This window comes from Candoia aspera, chromosome 1, assembly GCF_035149785.1.
Source record: "Candoia aspera isolate rCanAsp1 chromosome 1, rCanAsp1.hap2, whole genome shotgun sequence".
In the NCBI taxonomy this organism is placed as follows: Eukaryota; Metazoa; Chordata; class Lepidosauria; order Squamata; family Boidae; genus Candoia; species Candoia aspera.
In genome coordinates this window covers 290,162,311-290,178,491 of record NC_086153.1, presented here as the reverse complement: position 1 = coordinate 290,178,491, position 16,181 = coordinate 290,162,311, and the positions used below count along the sequence as shown (strand labels likewise).

The 16,181-nt window shown below is 39.5% G+C and overlaps 1 protein-coding gene and 1 long non-coding RNA gene across 3 annotated transcripts in view; one reads left to right on the top strand and one right to left on the bottom strand.

Annotated features, from left to right (window-relative positions):
• Window positions 1-16,181, top strand: part of HEATR5A (HEAT repeat containing 5A) — a 75,426-nt gene that overhangs the window by 54,170 nt on the left and 5,075 nt on the right. For both annotated transcript variants that reach the window (XM_063290020.1, XM_063290019.1), the window contains 11 exons: window positions 1,214-1,393; window positions 2,115-2,354; window positions 4,947-5,128; window positions 5,549-5,617; window positions 6,574-6,753; window positions 7,913-8,144; window positions 8,474-8,722; window positions 9,665-9,792; window positions 10,878-11,025; window positions 13,808-14,080; window positions 15,606-15,830. In XM_063290020.1, the coding sequence (XP_063146090.1) occupies window positions 1,214-1,393; window positions 2,115-2,354; window positions 4,947-5,128; window positions 5,549-5,617; window positions 6,574-6,753; window positions 7,913-8,144; window positions 8,474-8,722; window positions 9,665-9,792; window positions 10,878-11,025; window positions 13,808-14,080; window positions 15,606-15,830 (2,106 nt within the window). The remainder of the gene's footprint in view (window positions 1-1,213; window positions 1,394-2,114; window positions 2,355-4,946; window positions 5,129-5,548; window positions 5,618-6,573; window positions 6,754-7,912; window positions 8,145-8,473; window positions 8,723-9,664; window positions 9,793-10,877; window positions 11,026-13,807; window positions 14,081-15,605; window positions 15,831-16,181) is intronic.
• LOC134487905 (uncharacterized) lies at window positions 6,499-7,928 on the bottom strand. Its single transcript, XR_010066908.1, has 2 exons — window positions 7,807-7,928; window positions 6,499-6,670 (listed from the first exon to the last, which is right to left on the bottom strand). It is a non-coding gene; the product is annotated as an uncharacterized LOC134487905 (long non-coding RNA).

Below are 16,181 nucleotides of genomic sequence, written 5' to 3'. Positions count from 1 at the left end.
CTTTCAGACAAATTCAGAAACAAAGTATCGCCAGTTTGTAAATATTGCCAGTTTAAATTATAGCAAATGGGTAATTTGTGCTTGACTGGAATCTCTCAGTCTGCATGTTTTCCTGCAAAGTATTGAGTGGTTATGTGACATCAAGTCAGTGTCAACTTTAGCAGCCATAAAGATAGACCTTCTCCATTATGATCTTTCCCTAGCCTGGCCCTTCAGATTTTCTAATGGTGCACCCATCATTGTCCACCCACTAGCTGCTGGACGTTCTCTTCTTTTTCTTTCAACCCAGCATTATGGGACTTCTCAAGGGAGCTGTGTCTTCACATTAAATGTTCAAAATATGATAATTTGAGCCTGGTCATCTGCAAACTGTGCCTGTGTGAGTGGTGAGTGAGTGAGTAAGTGAATGAATGAGTAATTAAGTGAATGTAAGAGAAATCCCCATATCATATTTTCAAACAAAGGAGTGACTTGCAGGAATATATTTCTCACTGCAGGTTGTAACCCGGGCTAAACTCTCATGATTTGTTGAAACAGCAACTTTGCCCATGACTAAGTATACGCTACAAAATAAATCAAAACAGAGGGGTGACTATAGGAATGGGGTGTTACTGGAAATGAACAATAGTAGCAATAACAAGGACTTATGCAACAATGCTTCATTTGGAATATGTCAGCAGTATTGATCCTGCTAATTTGTGGTTTGATGTTTGGACTAACAGATCAGTATAATCCCATTATTGTTTTCTGAAATATGTGCTTCATGTTTGTAGTGATTTTCTTTGTATAAATCTCATCTAGATGCTGAAAGATAATGTATAGAGCTGGTAATAATCAAGAAAGCAGACAAGCAAATAGCCTTATACAATTTTTAAATATGTCAGTATAAGATACTGTAGTATTTCTAAACAAAGCTGAGCTTTTTTGATGGCACAAAACCACATTTTTAAAACATTTTCTTTACTAATACTGGGAAAAATTGGAGTGATAGTTACATAAGTAGGTAATGTTCTGCAATTCTTGCTTTTTTAATCTTGGGGATTATTGATACTAGAAATATGAAATGAGCAACCATCTTCTAAACTCTTTCAAAATTTACATTTCATCAGTACCTAATTTTGAAAGCTTTCAATTGCAATAATTCATGATTTGATTTGATTTGAATTGAAATATTCTGATCATGTTCATTTTTTTAACCTTAAAAAAACTACAGGTGTTAACATAGGTGAAATAGGCCTTGAAGGAGCTTTGCTGAGCTTGTTGGACAAAGAATTGGATCCAAAACTGTGCCAAGATATCAGAGAAACTCTGACCCATATGCTTATATCAATGGCTGTTGGAAAACTCTCCTTTTGGCTGAAACTCTGCAAAGATGTTCTGGCTGCTTCTGCTGGTATGCTAACACCTTCTGCCTAGAAAGGCAACACAGTATTTTCACCAGGGAATAACCCAACTATGGAAACAGAGTTAGAAGAGATCTCAGAAGTCATCTATTCCAACATCCTGCTTGGTGGAGACTTTCAGGGGTCTCTCAACTTATTTTGGATATAATAAACAATGTGATTTATAAAGTCACCTAATTTGGGGGATTATGGAAAGGAAGGAAGAAGCCCTAAATATCTTGGGACCTGGGTACAGTACTTGAAATGATGTCTGCCTTCATAGCAGCCTGTAAGTATGCTAAGATCATTATGAGAGGCCCCCTTTTACATGTTCCTGGTCTCATCGCTAAGGCAGGGGAATGGTTCTTTTTGGTATTGCCATCTAAATCTGCTAACTTCTTATCTTAAGAAGGCTTCCTAGTACTTTCTTAGCATCAGAACAAAACAAGCCCAAGCTTGTAACAGCTACGTTGTACGGAAACATAGGACCTTAAATGTTAAAAAAAAAAAAAAACAGCTCCTGCTCTCTTCAGCCTCCTTTTCTTATCTTTCTCTCCCACATTTCTTTCCCCATTTAGTTCCATTTGTCTCCCCATTTCCTGCTTCCCTCCACATCTGCTTGGTTATTCACCCTGACCTTTTCATGGCTATGACTTTATCTTCACCTTGCTATCTTAACCATGTTACACAGCTCAGTAATCAGTTTGCCTCCCACTTCGTGTTTTAATGCAGATTTCACAGCTGTGGCTTCAGTGGATACAAGCCAAGAAGAAGAGGGTGCTCAAGCAGATGATGAATTGGCATTAACTTTGGCAAAGAATGACAAATCACACCCCTTCCCGCATCCCCGATGGTCTACTAGAGTTTTTGCTGCAGAATGTGTTTGTAAAATTATCACCCAGTGTGAGAATGCAGGCAGAGCTCATTTTGACATTGCTTTAGCACAGGAAATGAAGCAAAGGGACTCAAGAGGTATGTGCTGATGTTGACTGAAAAATGTCATGGAGTTCAAAGCACAGATGAATTTGATTTTGTTGAATAACCATCTTCATCATTTTTGTCACTACTGAGAGGAAGCCTGTGTGCATTTAGATACAAATTACTACTACCTTGCTCAATGAAACAGTTCTGCTAAATATTAACTGTTGAAGCACTTCTAAAGACAAAGGATGGAGTGCCTAGCTATTTTGTTATAGGTTATAGTTTTTACATTGCATGACCTACTGTTTATTATTTTTATGCATGCCTATCTTTGGATATACATGACAACTCTATGCATTAGACAAATGTGAACTGTATTCCTCAGAATTTTATTCCACAATAAACTATTGGTCTGTACTACTTCTAACGTAGTCTTAACACACAAGTTGCAAATGTATAGGCTTTATACAAAAGTTTGACAATCTGCAGTTGTAATACATGACTTACTGGTGCAGCCAATTCTAACCTTCAGTATAGATGTGTAAGAAAATACCTGGCCCTGCTGGATCAGATCAATAGCACATCTTGCCAAGCTTTCTGTACCTGTAGACAACCAGATGCTTTCAGGAAACACAAAAATGGAAAACCATCCACTAGTGTTTCTTTCTAAGTGCTGCTATTCAAGACATGCTATCCTTAGGACTGGTAGCTCCTGATCTTCCCCCAAGAATGTTAACAGTCCCTTTTTAGTTTTAATACGTGATTCTATATATTTTTGTCATGTCTCTCCTTGCCTATCTTTGCTCTAAGCTTAAAAGGCCCAGACTTCCCATCTAGGGAAGCTGATCTAGACTCCTAATGATTTTGGTTGTCCTGTTTTTGCAGTTTTTTCCAGCTCCACAATAGCCCTTTATGATGATCAGAACTATGTTCAGTATGCCATGTGCAGCTGCATTATAGATTTATGTAAGAGTGTTATTATACTACCTATGGTGTTTTTAGTTCCTTTGAAAATGGTTCCAAGCATGTTCCTTCTAGCCTGAGCAACACTACTTCCTGGGCTGACCTTTGAACCATGTCTTCAAAATCCCTGCTATGATCAATCCCTTTCAGCTCACGGCCCATTAATATGTGAAGTTTGAATTTTTATGCCAATCTACATCATCGTGTGCATATTTACAGGGAATTGCATTTACTTTTTTGTAGCATATTCCCCCAGTTGTATAGATATACTTTTGTAACTCTTTGGAGTCCCATTTTCATTGTATTGTATTACCCTGAACCATTGATATCATCAATAGACTTCACTGTTACAAGTAGTCCTCGACTTATGACCACAATTACGATAGAATTTCCATCACTAAGCGATGTGGTCGTAAAGCAAGACTGTGTGACCACATCACTTAGCGACTGCAGTCCCGGTTGCCATCGTTAACCAAGAATCGCGGGTCGTTGAGTACCCACCCCAATTCAAGCCATTCCAGGCTCAGTCCCTTCCAGCCCTGAGCCTCAGTAAGGTAAGGGACTACCTCCGACTCGCCCCACCCACCTGTGTCCCCCCATCTTTGCCCTTCTCCCGCATGGCTCTGGGGCTGCTTCTCACGTCCCAGGAAGCTACAGCTGCCCCAGCCCAGCCCAGCTGCAGTCACCCTCACCACCCCACACTCTTGAGACCACTGCAGCCCTGTGCTCCATCACCCCAGCTGATCTCCATCATCGTCTCGCTACCACTGATGAGGTGTGCCTCACCTGACTTATAACTGGTCCCTGAAGTTACGGCTGTTGCAGCAGCCCTGCAGTCACATGATCAGAATTCAGGCACTTGTCAGCGCACCCACACTTACAGTGCTTCAACTCACCCCCCATCTTCCCCCATCTATCCCTTTTTGGCCCCCTGCCCTCCGTGGCCCCTGCCACCCTAGCTGACCTTCCCCATCTTCTTGTTCCCACTGCTGACCAAGTATGCCTGGCCTGGCCCTTTGGGAGGTAGCTGCTGACCACACAAGACATCGTGCTGTGACGCAGGGCACCAGGAAGCCCCTTTGGGCCAGGCTGGGGCTGGGCTTCACACTGCACTGTGGCTTTGGCTTTTTGCAGCCCCAGAGCTGCAGTGCCCCAAGAAGCCCCTGAGCCACAATGTATTCTTTCCCTGGACTTCCTGAGGTTGTGTTGCATCACAGTACTCCTCCCCCAACTCGTGTGCAGCCTGTGCCATCCCTCCCAGGCCTTCCCCACCCCCGCACGGCAGCCCCGTGCTCCTTACCTGGAACTCCTGCCTCTTCCCGCTTAATGACCTGTGCATCTTGGGGTTACTGGGACTGCCAAGGATTTCCGTCACTAAGTAATACAGTCACGTGATGTCACGCTTTATGACCACATTGCTTATCAACAGAAATTCCAGTCCCAATTATAGTCATAAGTCAAGGACTACCTGTATTTCAATCCATGTGATAACCAGAGTCTTCCCACTAGAGAAGTCAGCACACATATCAAATGCCTTTAATAATGAAATTATTTACTACTGTAATTTTTAAGAAGTGAAAGAATAACGGATAGGTAATGGGTATAATATTTTAAAGTACCACAGTTTAATAAACTTAATTTCACATTACCAAAACAGTATTTCCTTTATATCACACACAGATGATTTCTTGGTATTGTATTTAGCTGACTTAATTCGTATGGCTTTTATGGCTGCCACTGATCATAGTGACCAACTTCGTCTTTCTGGACTTCAGATGTTGTTAATTCTTATTCGAAAATTTGCTGCTGTGGCAGAGCCAGAATTCCCAGGTCATGTAATATTGGAGCAATACCAAGCCAATGTAAGTAAATCTTGAGAGGAGTTTGTTGAAAAAGAAAGAACATGTTACGTATTATTCTCTCTTAATCTTTAAGGAATAGTTAGAAAATATAATTTCAAATGTTTTAGAATTGATTATGTGCCACCAAGTTGTTTTCTACTCTTAATAACCACATATATAGATTTTCTCCATGATGAAATATTTTAGAATATCGTAGATAAAATATAATTCAGGATAAATGTATGAGTTCGATAAATTTAAATTGGTTTTCTGTGGATATGTGCTGGTAGTACTGCAAAGTAAAAAATGGAGGGATATTTAATCACTGTTATTATTCAGCTTTTCATATAACTATTTTAAGGAAGTAAGTTAGCTTCCTTAAAGAACACTTATTCAAATGTTACGCTGCATATCATTTTATCAGATCATTTTTTTTTTTAGGTTGGTGCTGCTCTTAGACCAGCCTTTACCGCAGAAACACCACCCGATGTAACAGCAAAAGCATGTCAGGCAAGTTGATTGTTCCTCCCCCCTCTACTGCTTCTGCTGATTCTTCTCCTTGTCTTCCTCTTCTTCCTCCTCTTCCTGTCTTTAAAATGTGTCATTGAGTTTTGGCCAACCACAGATAAAACATGATAATGGAAATAATGAAATATTTGTCTCTTAAAAACTAGGATCACCAGATCAGAGAGAGGACTGTTTGGGCCACATATTCATATACGTTACATAGTCTTTATTGCCATTCATTTTTAGGATTATTTCTAATAACTCCTTTGGTCAGTTCGTTACCCATGTGCAGGAATAGGAGACTTACTAGCTTAACCTGCTTAAAGGAATTGTAATTATGATTTATTTTTGCATTATACATTGTGATGTGAAAGGTGAAAGGTCCCCTGTGCAAGCACCAAGTCATGTCTATCCCTTTGGGGGGACGCTGCTTTCGCGATGTTTTCTTGGCAGACTATAGCGGGGTGGTTTGCCATTGCCTTCCCCAGTCGTCACCTTCCCCAGCAAGCCGGGTCCTCATTTTACCGACCTCGGAAGGATGGAAGGCTGAGTCGACCTGAGCCGGCTACCTGAGAGAGAACCCAGCTTCTGCTGGGATTGAACTCGGGTTGTGGCGAGAGTTTCGGTTGCAATACTGCCGCCTACCACTCTGCGCCACACAAGGCTCCTCATTATACACTGGAAACTGTTATAATAAACAAATAAACCAAAGAGCATAAATACAAGATAATTTACATGCACACTCTGTAGCATTGCATTAGAAATAACAAGAAGCAAGTTGGATCAGAGCAAATGACCGATCTAATCCAGCATTTTATAGGCACAGTAACCAACCAGAACCCCACAAATAAGGCATGAGGCAAGAGCAAAGCCCCACTCATGTATCAGTAACTAATATAAAAAAGTTTATTGCACTGGACAAAAAGTAACCACATCATTTGCTGTTCTATGTATGCTAGGTTTGCAGTGCTTGGATAGCAAGTGGTGTAGTAAGTGACCTCAATGACCTTCAGAGAGTTCACCAGTTGCTTGTGACGTCCTTGACAAAAGTACAGGCTGGAAAAGAAGCACAAAATCAACTATACAATGAAGGGACATCTACTATGGAAATACTCGCTGTACTAAAAGCTTGGGCAGAGGTATTTCTTTAAAAAAGTGATTTCGTCAGTGCTTTGGAACTAATGGTTGTGGATCAGAACTGTGAGTTTAAAAATTGGAATTAGAGTTCTATTGTTTTGTGTTCAGTTTCTTTTCAAGCCAGGCCTTTTACAGCAAGTCTCTTAGCAAGAAAGTAATCTTAACACAATAACTTTATGAATTAAAGAACTTTTTTTCAGGCAGAACAGGTTATCTATCATTTGTTCTCAAGTTGGGATAATAAATGCATGGTATTTTAATAGGGTGCAACATATATAAATTATCCATTATATGCAATGAAATGTTTTCACATTAAAAGTATGTAATATAAATTAAAGCCTTTTGTTGGAAACACAACTCTCTTGCCCTTTGTCCAATACAGTTCAACGAGGGAAGGAGCACTGTTGTTGCATTCTCTTTGTGACATCAATCCTACTCCTAATCACAGAGCATGAGGAAAACACTGTCCTGGATCTTTTCCAAGTTGTTCATTCTGGCACTGCCTGCTTGGATCTGTTCTCATTCTTCCAATGACAGGCAAATTCAACCTGTCTCAGAAAGAATAAGAGAAATAGCTGAGTTTGTGACATCTTGCTTTGTCTGTGTGTGTGTGCGCACCTTCAAGTCAGTGTTGACTCCTGGCAACTGCCTGGACAAATCCCTGTAGTTTTCTTGACAAGATTTCAGATGTGGTTTGCCATTGCCTGCTTCCTAGAGCTGAGAGTGACTGGCCCAAAGTCACCCAGCTGACTTCATGCCTAAAGTGGGACTAGAATTCACAGTCTCCCAGTTGCTAGCCTGCGGCCATAACCCTTACACCAAACTGGTTCCTTGCTTTGTCTATCAAGATGGTGATGGTGATGGTGGTGGTGGTGGTGATGGTGATAATTCGGCTCCTGTGAGCATGAATTAACTCTTTTATTGTTATTAATATAAGAAAGGTTTGATAATAAGTTTTGTAGCTGGTTGTACTGACTATCCGAAAACAAATCATAAACCTCAGGAAAAGCAGTAAATAAGGTTTGAAGGCAGTAACCTTTCTCAATGGTGCTTACCAGCAGCTGGCAATCCATGTGGGCACCATATGTGTTTGATTTTTCTATCCAAATTCATGTTTGGTAAGAACTTCAAAGCTCCATTTGCTCTTCTTATTTCAAACAGGTTTATATAGTTGCCTTACAAAGACAGAAGAAACAAAACGACATCAATAGTCCACCTTTGGTTAAAAACATTACAGAGGAGAGTTTTCGGGATCCATCCTCTTCAGTGGATGAACTTTTGGATTTAGTCCAAGTGGATCTAGGGAATCTGAGCAAACTCTGGCTTGCTGCACTTCAGGATTTTGCTCTCTTAACTTTGCCTTCAGAATTTGCTTCTCAGCTTCCCTCTGAAGGTAAGAAGTCAAATAAAGCAAATTTCTGTTGAATCCATTTGACAGGCTATAGGTTCCACAGAACCTGAGCCTCATTTTTTAACCTAAAATGCTGCCGCTACAAACAGAAAACAAAAATAAAATTTAAAATTATTTTGTAGATATATCAACAGAAACTGCCAGCAAGATTGCAAAGTGAAAACAAAGAAGTTTACTGGAAACTATTTGAGTTCTGCTGGTTTTTGAATGATATGAATCATGTCCCTGATTCTTCTCATCATTTTATCATAAACAGTAAAGATATTTGGAGGAATTTGAAGCATGCTGAACATTTACTGTTTTCTTTGCAGGTGGTGCTTTCTATACTGCAGAAACAATTGAAAATTCAAGACCACATTATCAAAATGCCTGGGCCCAGATTCTTCATGCTACTGCATTATGGCTTACCAGCACCGGTTTTCTAGTTGGTGATTCAGATGAAGGTCTAACTAATCTTTCACGACCTGTTACTCCAACTAGTATGTGTCAAGATTCAACATCTAGGGCTGCTGTAAAATCACCTGAAGACGTGAATACTGATAGATTTCATCTTGTTCTGGGTTAGTGAGTATGTGAACTTTTCCTTACCTTATGTTCACAGACTGTTTTTGCCAGGTTCACTGAACATTGCTATGAATTGTTATGTTTAGGTCAAGAATGATTAACATGCCACAATTAATAAAATTGCCATACTGCATGGAATTTGTTCGGAATATCATTCTACTAAATCAGACATAGAACACCATCATGTTTGTAGCTGAATTTCTGCTATCGTCTCTTATTTTTGCTTATGAAATTTGAGTTTGTATACATAGTTAAGCATTATTATTTAGACTGAATGAGGGATAATAAACTGAGGCTAAATCATGGCAAAACAGAGGGACTGTGAATTAGCAGTTCTTTGATCTGGGAATTAGGGGCATTAATTGTTCTGAGTTGGGCAGCTTATAAATGAAATAAATAAATAACCTGCTTCCTGCAAATACGTGTTTCCTCTGAAAAATCAGGTGCATAATCTGGTGCTCTTTTAGAACAATTACTGTAAATGGAACCACAAAGCATGACTTTTCCAGCTCTATCAAAAGTCCTATAGTGTTTAAAACCTGGATACCTTACAAAGTATCCTTTTCTCTGATTGTATCTGCTAAGGTATTAAGTAAACCACACTTGCTAAGTGTTTGCAATAGGCCACAGGAGAAAGGCCAATTTTGATACAGGAACACAAATTCTGGAATTTGGTGCCACCTCACGGGTTATCGGTTCATTCAAGACATTGATTCACCTTTATGCTGTACCTTCAGTTTTCAGCTGATTATTCTGATTGTTCTGACTGCACTGGGGGCATTTTTAGAGAATGTTACAGACAGTGATTTTATTGTAAATTGTTTTAATTGGTGGTGTCACGCTTTGCTTTATCAGTTAAAAGTGAATCATAAATTTTATTAATTTTTTTAAAAGTAATGTTTAGTTCATCTAATATTCCCTGACCCCACTTCCTTTAGGGATTAGTGTGGAATTTCTCTGTTCTCCCCGGTCAGATGAAGCGATGGAAAACATTACTGCTTGTCTACATGCTCTGCAGGTCCTGCTTGACGTTCCCTGGCCAAGATCTAAGATTGGAAGTGATCAGGTGACATTAAAAAATTCTGAGTTAATTCAGTTGGATATTATGAATGCTTTTGCCAGATATCTGTAGAAACTGCACCTTCCCTCATGTCTGTCTGATCTCATGATATGGGCATAATGTGACAGCCATTTGAACAGTCTCTGTGATAAAGTAACTTATGTAGGAGTTGTGTCCAGCTTACAGATTCGCTCCCAACTGCATTTTTTTCCCTCTGTGAAGAGTAGGGAGTGGATAATTTCAGGTATGGGCAGAATATAATTAATTAATTACTAAAGTAGTAATTATTACAATTAATAAACCCACATGGAACATCTACTAGACGAAGGCACTTTTAAATAGATCCTTGGCATCTCTATCAAGAAAAGCAGTTTGGTTCATTAGTCATTCATAGAACACTACACAATGCATTTCCAGTTCTTTTATGAATGTTTTTATATGTATGTATTTCATTGCACTGTTCGCTATTTCACTATATATTTTTGTAACTTCAGTAGATTTTATATTAAAATATTATTGTTCTGTCTTAAAATAATTCTCTGGGACACAGTGAGAACATACTTGCAGAGAGTTACAAGATACTTTTGGACTGATGATAGGAAGAGAAATAAAACATCTCCTTCTGTCCAGGAACAGAGAAGCACTAGTGAAAAGCTGTTACCCCTTATAGGCCAGATATGGACAACTTACAGCCCTGAGCCCCCTTTCTTTTGGTGGTCTTTGTCTCTCTCCAATATCATGAAGCTGAAATTTGCGGTGAAAAATCAGATCAACAATGGCACAGAATCCTGCCACCTTTCTCTTAAAAACTGAAAAAGGGAAGCACAGGCTAAAAACTCTGTGATTGTTCTTCCCACAGAAAATGAAAATTATTTTTAAAAATAGTGCATGCCAAGAATCTCTAACACAACATGTATTCCAGTTGTGATATACTGATAGTGTTTGACACTGAAAACATGAATTCTTCAGGTTTGAATCAAAATGAGTATTTTGGGGCAAGTCTCTTATACTCATTCTAACCTACCTTAAATATATTAAATATACTGCATTAAAACTTAAGTAAATGGTCTGGTATATTTCCCTTTATATAGGAGCTGAGTGTTGAGCTGTTGAATGTTTTACATCGGCTTATACTGACCAGAGAATCCCCAGACATTCAACTTGCTGCTCTAGAAGTTGTTCAGCAGATTCTTTTTGCAGCACAGGAGCATGTCAAGGAAAAACGGAGAAGTGCAGAAGGTATAGCCATATCATTTTTTATTTTAATCAGTTCATTCGTGTTCAATTCTTGGAGACTGCCTGGACAAGCCCCTGCAGTTTTCTTGGCAAGGTTTTTCAGAAGTGGTTTGCCATTGCCTCCTTCCTAGTGCTGAGAGAAAGTGAGTGGCCCAGGGTCCCCCAGCTGGCTTTGTGTCCAAGACAGTCTAGAATTCATGGTCTCCCAGTTTCTAGCCTGATGCCATACTACACCAAACTGGCTCTCTAATAATAATTTAGCCATATAATGGTGAAAGGTGAAAGGTCCCCAGTGCAAGCACTGAGTCATGTCTCACCCTTTGGGGGGGACGCCACTTTCACGACATTTTCTTGGCAGACTATAGCGGGGTGGTTTGCCATTGCCTTCCCCAGTCGTCACCTTCCCCGGCAAGCTGGGTCCTCATTTTACCAACCTTGGAAGGATGGGAGGCTGAGCCGACCTGAGCCGGCTACCCGAGAATCCAGCTTCCGCTGGGATCGAACTCAGGTCGTGGGGAGAGTTTTCGGTTTCAATACTGCTGCCTACCACTCTGTGCCACACGAGACTCACCCATATAATAGACTCTATCAAATTTCTTATGATGGTTGCTTCATTTTAGATGACAAAATACTCTAGGATTTTCTTCATTTACTCACACTAGTATACACTGAATTCATGATTTTGAATCATTTCTGTATTTGTCCCAGATTAAAATTGATGAGTAGGATCAGGAGGGGATATTTGTTAGCAGAGAATAATTTAACAAATTCTTTTTTTTTTTTTACTTTCGTAATTGGCTTGGCTGTTAAATATAGTAAGTGTTTGATAGAATGACTAGTGGGGCATTTTAACACAAGACATTCTATTTTATTTTACAATCCAAAACAAATAAAATGATGTTGCTTCTCTTAGGATTAACAATGGACATTATAATTTTGTTAGGAACTCTAGATTGTTCAACAAAGAATTCTCAGCATCCTTACAGAATTAATTTCTAGCATTCAGGATAGATGACAAGCCTCTTCTTTGTAGAACACTATGTACATAAAGGGGGTACTTTAAATAGTAATAAACATTGCAGTGTCTTGTAAATGAGTTAGAAAAATCTGTTACCCATACTATCAAATACTTTTCTGCAGCAGATTCTAGCTGTACAGGTAGTCCTTGGTTAATGACCACTCATTCAGTGACAGTTCAAAGTTATGATGGCACTGAACAAGTGGTACTTACAACTGGTCCTTGAAGTTCCAGCCATCCCAGCATCCCCACAGTCATGTGATCGCGATCTGGGTGCTTGGCAACCAGCTCGCACTTAGATGGTTGCAGCATCCCATGGTCATGTGATCAGCATTTGCAACCTTCCCTGCCAACTTCCCACAAGAAAAGTTAATGGGAAAGCTGGCAGGGAAGGTTGCAAGTCGCTCAGGTAAGTTTCACACGCCTGGCAGCAGCCACCCCAAGCCTCGCTTCACTTATGCTGCACCAGACTCACACACGCCCTCCTCCACCCCATAGCAGCCACCCCAAGCCCCACTGCGCTCGCACTAAACTGGACCCTCGCACGCCCTCCCCTGCCCCGTAGCAGCCACTTACCTGCCTGCAAGCCGTCTGGGACTTGCAACTTCCTGCCAGCTTCCCAACTCACTTTGGTTGTTGGAAACCAGCAGGAAGTTGAGAGGAGCTCCTCACTTAACGACCCACAAACCTCACTTAGGACAGCAACAGGGACTGCCAGGATTGCCATCGCTAAGCAATGTGGTCACGTGATGTTGCTCTTTACAACCTCATCACCAAGCGATGAAAATTGCAGTCCCAATTACCATTGTTAATCAAGGACTACCTGTAGTATGCTTTATTTAGTATATTTCTGCAGTTATATGCCACAGAAAATATCACTGTATTAGAACTGGAATACATCTAAAACACAGTGAGTTATAAAAATTATTATAAATACTGACACAGTTGAAGAACCTAGACCATCTAAATTAGTGACAGCAGGCAAATTTAGTGACTGAAAGATGCCCACTTGTACACTAAAATAATTAGTCAAGGGCTGTGGGGAACATAAATAATAATATAAAGACATCACTAGCATAAGCATCTGCAGGAAATGGGCAAAGGGATGGGTGATTTTGAAAAAATGTAAAGGGTACATTAAGCATTAGGCCTATAGGAAGCTTAATGCTCATATTAACAATTTTTCCTTGATTTCTTGCCAGAAAGAGTGGGAAATTGTACTCCTGTTCACCACTGAGTGTCATTAGTATAATCTGGAGGATACATTCTGGAGGTTGCACATGCCTACTCTAAATCTGCCCTGTAGCTCTCAATTTTTATTTCATATATATAGGTCATTTAGGAGAACCTTTCTTTTTTAAAAAAATGTCAGCATTATCCCTCATGGGTGCTTCTATTTATGAAGTACATATAGGATCTTTATTTATCAATTAATTCGCTTCTGAACATATTGTTGCTGCTAGTTCTGATAGCATAGATTATTTAAATAGCAGATCATTGTTGGTATAGAAGTGCCATGAGTACAACTCTAGATCTTGATTGAAGATTTTTAATGCCACAGAAGGCACTAGTTTGTCCTTCATGGAGATGGCAATGTCTAGAATGGAAGCCTCTTTGGACGCATGGATTGCCCACACTGCATCAGTGACTATAGGGAGTGTATTCTGTCCAACCAAATTACAATACTGCAACCAGGTGCTATCTAGGAAGCTTCAAAGAGGAATTTATGTCAACAAAAGATAATCTTTACCCTTTACTTCACTGTAGTTGATGATGGGGCTGAAGAAAAGGAGACATTGCCAGAATTTGGAGAAGGCAAAGATACAGGAGGACTTATACCTGGAAAGTCTTTAGTCTTTGCAACATTGGAAATGTGTGTGTGCATTCTTGTAAGGCAGCTACCTCAGCTTAACCTGAAGATAACAGGTAGCCCCGGAATTACAGCTGGAAAACCTCAGCTGCTTTCAGATGATGGGAACAGACTGGTAGCAGCAGCACTGGGAATACTCTCTGGTGTTCCTGCAGTCTGTTCACCAGAAGGTAGGATGAAATTCTGCTGTACATTTTATTTGCAAAAGAATAAGGAGGCAATGTGTGAAGTGAAAAGGATATACTTAAGACACAGATCGAGAAGGACCTTAATTTATTTTCTTCATTTTGTGAATTGAAAGTAATTTACTGAAACAATGAGAAGAAAGTAAATTCAGACAACTTCAACCAACTGATGTGTGCTTTAAAAAGACCCAATAAAAAGTCTACATAGATTAGGTCTTTTGCAGCTCTGACTTAAGTAGTCATCTTATACAAAATCTTTATAAGAGTCAACTCTTAACATATCAGAATTATTAATTAAAATTGGTATTTACCTATTTTTATGCATGCTTATTAGAATATAACAATTTGAATGAAACGTGTTATCGTAACAGTTTTCTATACTACCTAGCTGCCATAAGCATTCCATAATGGATTCACGTTAGTTAAACAAAACAAGTAAAACAGTACACTATTCTCTCAAGTTTTAAACAAACAGCAAAAAAGTACAAAGCAGAATCCTTAAAGCGTGATGCTCCTTCCCTCTCCTTCACATCAGGTTTTGTAAGTGTGTCAAAAATATTATTTCATCAGGTACACTAAAAGAAACTAGTTTAAACCAGTGCTTCCCAAACTTTTTCCTTCATTACCCAAAACTGCTTATCAGAAAGTCCTTTTTACCCAATGTAGGTAAAACACTTTAAGTCAATTTAAATGTCCCTGTTGTGATTGAGTAATGGGTTCATGTGTTGTTACCCAAAGAAAAACCACTTTTACTCAATTTTGGGTAATTTACCCAGGTTTGGGTACCACTTACCATTTTTATACAGAGTAATTCTAGGGGCTATCAATTGATCTGTTGTCATCTTTCACCACTTCCTAATCATTCAATGCTGATTCAGATGGATGGAGCTGATAACAGCATGCTTCTCTCAGTACTATTTTTTAATTAGTTAGCATATTTGAAAGCATTTATGGGGTGAAATAGCACCTCAGAATAAGGCTTAAGTCAGCAGTGGGGAAGCTGTGCTCTCCAGATATTGAAATGTAGTTTCTACCATCCCTTAGCTTTGGCCATCCTGACTGAAACTGTTGGAGAGTGTAGTCCAGCATCAACTTGTTTAAGGCATGCATAGGAAAAACAGTGCTTTGAAAATGTATTACAGAAAAATGAGATTTTTCATTGCAGAGAAAGAGAATTAGAGATTCTTTGCCAGCACTTGAAATCTGAGTCAATTTTATTATTCGTTACTAATTCCAAATAGTTCATAATGATCAGTAGTTGAATAAATATCACAGCAGTAACGAAGTCTCCCTCTGTCATGGTTGCAGTGTAAATTAACCTCCTCTCAAATATTTATGTTAGCATTGAGTGAATGCTTAATTCAGAAGTGAGAATTCTTATTAAATACAGCATAGAACTTGGAATAATGTAGTTCTAATAAATGCATGATGGAACTCTTCGTTTTGTTCAATGCAAGATACATATTTTTTAACAATCATAGTTATACCATTCCTTTGCCATATCCTTCAGGAAGCATTGCTGTTCTTCCTACTATCTTATATCTGATTATTGGAGTCCTCAGAGAAACTGCTGTGAAGTTACCCAGTGGCCACTTACCCTTGACTGTTGCTGCATCACTGCAAGCTCTTAAAGGAGTCCTATCATCACCCATGGCTCGGGCAGAGAAATGCCGAATGGCTTGGAATGAATTGCTCCGTAGTGCTTTAGCCACCATTCTTAATTTTTGGGATCAAGGTACAGCATAAGTGGGAAGCACTTATCTGCTGAGATATGTGGTATAAGTATTGTATAGACCATAACAAATAATATGTCATACTCAATCCAGTAATATGCTACCTGGGCACAAAATAATTAGCTATTGCTGCTTGAAAAGAGTCTTAGTTACTTGGCGAGCAGTGTCTGTGTGTCTGGGAAGGAAGGCAGAAAGGGATTTGCAATCTGTTAGACAAAGAGGCAACAGGGAGTAAATCCTTAACTCTCCACCTACACTCCGCTGCCTCCTTGTGGTTAGTATAGCATGAGGGGCTGAAGAGTTAGTGTCACTGGAATCATACTTCCAAAGCACATACAGGCAAAGTACCTTTT